This window comes from Phodopus roborovskii, unplaced genomic scaffold, assembly GCF_943737965.1.
Source record: "Phodopus roborovskii unplaced genomic scaffold, PHOROB, whole genome shotgun sequence".
NCBI lineage: Eukaryota > Metazoa > Chordata > Mammalia > Rodentia > Cricetidae > Phodopus > Phodopus roborovskii.
The window spans coordinates 1,169,830-1,173,872 of NW_026125543.1; the positions used below are offsets into that span (position 1 = coordinate 1,169,830).

General features: G+C 42.0%; 1 protein-coding gene across 1 annotated transcript; it reads right to left on the bottom strand.

Moving 5' to 3' along the window:
- Positions 1–2,488: 2,488 nt before the first annotated feature.
- On the bottom strand, positions 2,489–2,836 carry Sertm1 (serine rich and transmembrane domain containing 1). Its single transcript, XM_051176960.1, has one exon. The coding sequence runs from the start codon at positions 2,826–2,828 to the stop codon at positions 2,505–2,507; it is 324 nt and encodes a 107-aa protein (XP_051032917.1). The 5' UTR covers positions 2,829–2,836; the 3' UTR covers positions 2,489–2,504.
- Positions 2,837–4,043: the final 1,207 nt, after the last annotated feature.

The window sequence follows — 4,043 nt, forward strand, 5'->3', positions numbered from 1 at the left end:
ACTATAGAGAATGTACATGTGTATAACATGCTTGTGAGTGTCTGAGGCCAGAAAAGGGCATTGGATCCCAGGAGCTGGAGTTATAGGTGGTTGTGATCCACCCAACATTTTGCTGGGACTTGAGTTATGGTCCTCTGGAAGAACACAGAGCTCTCTTATCCACTGAGCCATCTCTCCAGCCCCAATACACATTTAGTATATGGATATTGTGTAGTTGTAGATTCTATAGATATACTTAGAACTCTTGGGCAAAGTGTCTTCTTCAGGGAGAGTAAATTGCTGAACAAAACAAGAAGCCAGGTTTTCAATAGACTCCACTTCTTTATTTGTGTACCTATTTCCCAGTCTCTAAGATTTTTCAACACGACAAACTCATTTCAACTTGTACAGTGTTTAGCAGTGACTCCTGTTTTCCATCTTTGTGTCTTGCTGGTAATTATTCCAGTCAACACAGGGAGCAGGGATCATGTGGCTGGGGGAGTGTGGCCTGCAGAGGCAAGTGAATTTGACTTAAGTGGTTTTCTTGTCTGAAGTGTTTGAATCTATTCTAGAAGAATAGGACATAAAGCTACCTCCCCAGGACAAGACCTAATCAGGTTGTCTGTCATATGGGATATTTGTCTTTTTATTTATTAAAATCTCTGTACCCAATAACCTCAGAACCAAAATAGCACAAGAATGATTAAAAGAGTAGAAGTGACATGACAGGTGCTTCTGTAACCCTGATGGCTGCCACACATGTGTGCCGTCATACACATATCTGTATGTACACATCACGAATACTTAGTTGCAGGTATACACGTGCCCACAGACACTCAAAGAATGGCAATCACCACCCAAAATGCACAACTTCTCTAGTCCAAGATTCTACAATGCATTATGTCACACTGTAAGTGATAGCAGAGGCATGATTGTCACTACACATTTTAGGGCAGCATCATCTGTACTGGCATGATTGTCTGTGTGGATGGTTTTGACATGTAAGTAGCTCAGTGTGTCCTGATTTGATTGTGGAGTTAAAAAGAAGAAGTAGCTTTTGATCTTCCTTACCAGTTTCCAAACCTCTGCATGTCTAGGATGTCAAACAGGGCCTGTAAAGTGTTGAACTCTTTCTCTCATCCATGTCCCTGGGGAGTTCTGACTGCACAATCCACCCAGAGGCTGTGTTGAAGTTCTAAGGTTTATGATTCTTAAATATTTCCAGCAGGGGATAACTGGTATGCCCAAGAAAGACGTGTATGTTGGCACAGTGACACCCGGGTTACTCAGCTCAGTGTTCAGGCTGTGGGCCATTTATTTAAAAGTGGAGTTTAAATTCTGATCTGTAAGAAGCTGCAGTTGGCTTTGCTTGATTCACTGCACATACCATGCTTGTGCTCACAGCTGTGCCTCATCTCATGGACACCCATGGTTAGCCTCAGTATAGGCGCTGCCAGCAGCCCTTAAGTATCTACAGCAACCCAATTGCAATGTCTGCAGCTTTTAATATGAACTCCCACACTAGATACCCAGTGCAGAGTATTTTGTCAACATAAACAAGTTATCAGAGATACATTACGTTCGTGGAGTGTCGACGCAAATATCAGCAATATAGTCCCTAAGGTTTGCAAACTAACATGAATGAACACCTGCCTCCTTAGAGACCTTGTGACTCGGCAGTAAAGCTTTAGAGACAAGCTTCGTGAAGGAATACACAACCGCTAAGAGTATTACTACATGAAATACAACTGAACAGATATTTCTCTATGTTTCATTCCTACTGGATGGAAATGATAGTGAGGAAGTAAAAATGAATTGCACCTCTTCTGTGCTTCATTTAGTAATAGCAACAGCAACTGTCACAAGGGATTGCATAGCCGGGGAACATTATGACTGCAAAACGAGCCAAGAGACAACCCAGGAGCAGAAAAGCAGCGCAAACCGCATCACGACACACTTCTCTTGTGCTATTGAAGCTTTCAACTCCCCCAGAATGTTCCCAGATGACTTCTCATCATGTGTGGCATTTGCTAAGGTGAAATTAAAGAAAAATGTTTATCCTATTTTAACCTCCATTTGGAAATGTTATATGTTAAGTCTAAGTTCTTTCTCTGTCTCTCCCCCCCCCCCCCCGTCTCTGCTTCATCTTTTAAATACAGGAAATATCTTCTGAGTTATCTTCTTGTTTTTTTTTCATGTCTGCTGGCTCAGTTAGTCCCAGGGCTTTGGAAAAGGCAGAGTGGAAGAGCCTCTAACTACCCTCCACAGTGGTCCTCAGTTGAGTCCATGGTGTCCAGCACAGTGCCGACCAGCCTCCAGGTTGGCCAAGAACTTTGGGTGGAATCCCATACCTCAACATTTACATATATTGGCTCCTCCCCTCACAAACAGAACACATCCTAAGCAGAAAAGAAATAAAAAATGAAAGAGGAAAACAGGTCTACCCGAATGGTCATCTTTTTCATGAAGCAGCTCCTTCTGTGTGGAGAAACTAACACCATGCTCTTCGAACATCTTCCATTTCTTCATGATGAGAGGTTTGAAAAAGTAGATCTCTGAGAGGAGATACTACAGACTTCTAAATTGGTGAAAGAGCTGCCAGCATCACTCGGGTACTCTGGGTAGGAGGAGCTGGAGGAGATGATATTCTTCAGCCTCTGGAGAGCAATGATTAGCAGCAAGAGCAGGAAGGCCAGCAGGCTAAGGAATATGGACACATAGATGTAGACATTGGACAGGTGGCCCGAGGATGGGTCTACTGATGTGGAGAGTGATGTAGGAAACAGCTCCAGAAAAGTTCCATTCTCCACACTTGCTGCAAATCCAGAGGAAGGGTCAGCCCCAGACATCTCTGCAAACAGGGGGAGGGGGTGTGAGTAGGTGCGCGCAAAAGTTTCACACTGGGTTTAAGACTGATGACATTGGCATTGCTTTTTCATGATGGCAGCAGCAGAAATCACAGGCTGGAATAGCAGCACAACAAAATGTCTTGGTCTTTCAACAAAAGCAGCATCAGGGATCAGTTGTCTGCAGAGACTGTAGAAATAACAAAGGCACAGCTCAGTGCACTTGTCAGGAAATAACATATCTGTCACTGGATTTTTTAGTTTTTCTTTCAGTAAGGCTTAATTATGAAACCCACCAGGGAGGGGAAAGAATGAAATAATTCCCTGAAAGACAAGTAATGTTTATGTTTTTTTATTATATATAAGATGTAAAAAGTAAGCTTCGATTTTCCCTTGCCAGGTGTCAAGTTTCTCTGAGCAACTAAAAAGAAAGTAAAAAGAAAAATACACATCTGATGTATCCCATTGTGATTCTAGCAGATACTCCAGGTAGATGATATGAAATGGGAACCAAAGTTCAGATTCAAAACTCCCTTCTCCACAAAAATCAACTGTGCACAGGTTACATACAACAAACTCTTGACCAACACGGGACCCAATGTGTGCTTTTTGTCTAATTTTTTGATGTATTAATACAATTTTATTGCCATCCAATCAGGGTTTATTTTATTATTATTTTTGTTTTGTTTTTCAAGACAGGATTTCTCTGAGGTTTTGGAGGCTGTCCTGGAACTAGCTCTTGTAGACACGGCTGGTCTCGAACTTACAGAGATTTGCCTGCCTCTGCCTCCTGGCTGCTGGTATTAAAGGTGTGTGCTACCACCGCCTGGCCAGGGTTCATTCTTATATGTTTCTCTTAAGGTCAGATTGCATCTGAATGATGGAGATGGTACAGGGTTTGCTAGCAAAAGATTTCAGTTTGAGACTCAAATTAATAACTATTCCTTATCCTCCCATATGAACCCTGACTTTCAGAAGAAAGAAATTTTCATATCATGCTTACATTAGTGTTAGCTGATTGACAGTCTCAAGGGGACTGGAATCCTTAGAGTGAATTCATACATAAGGTAGATAAGGAGCTAGCTGTCACTGTAGTCTAAGAAAATGGTCATAGAGTTTCCTTAAGAATATTTAGAGGCTACCACAGAGACCCCAAAATTGGTCAAAACTCACAGAATATGTATATGCCATGGTGTACATAGTCATAGTTGTTACTTC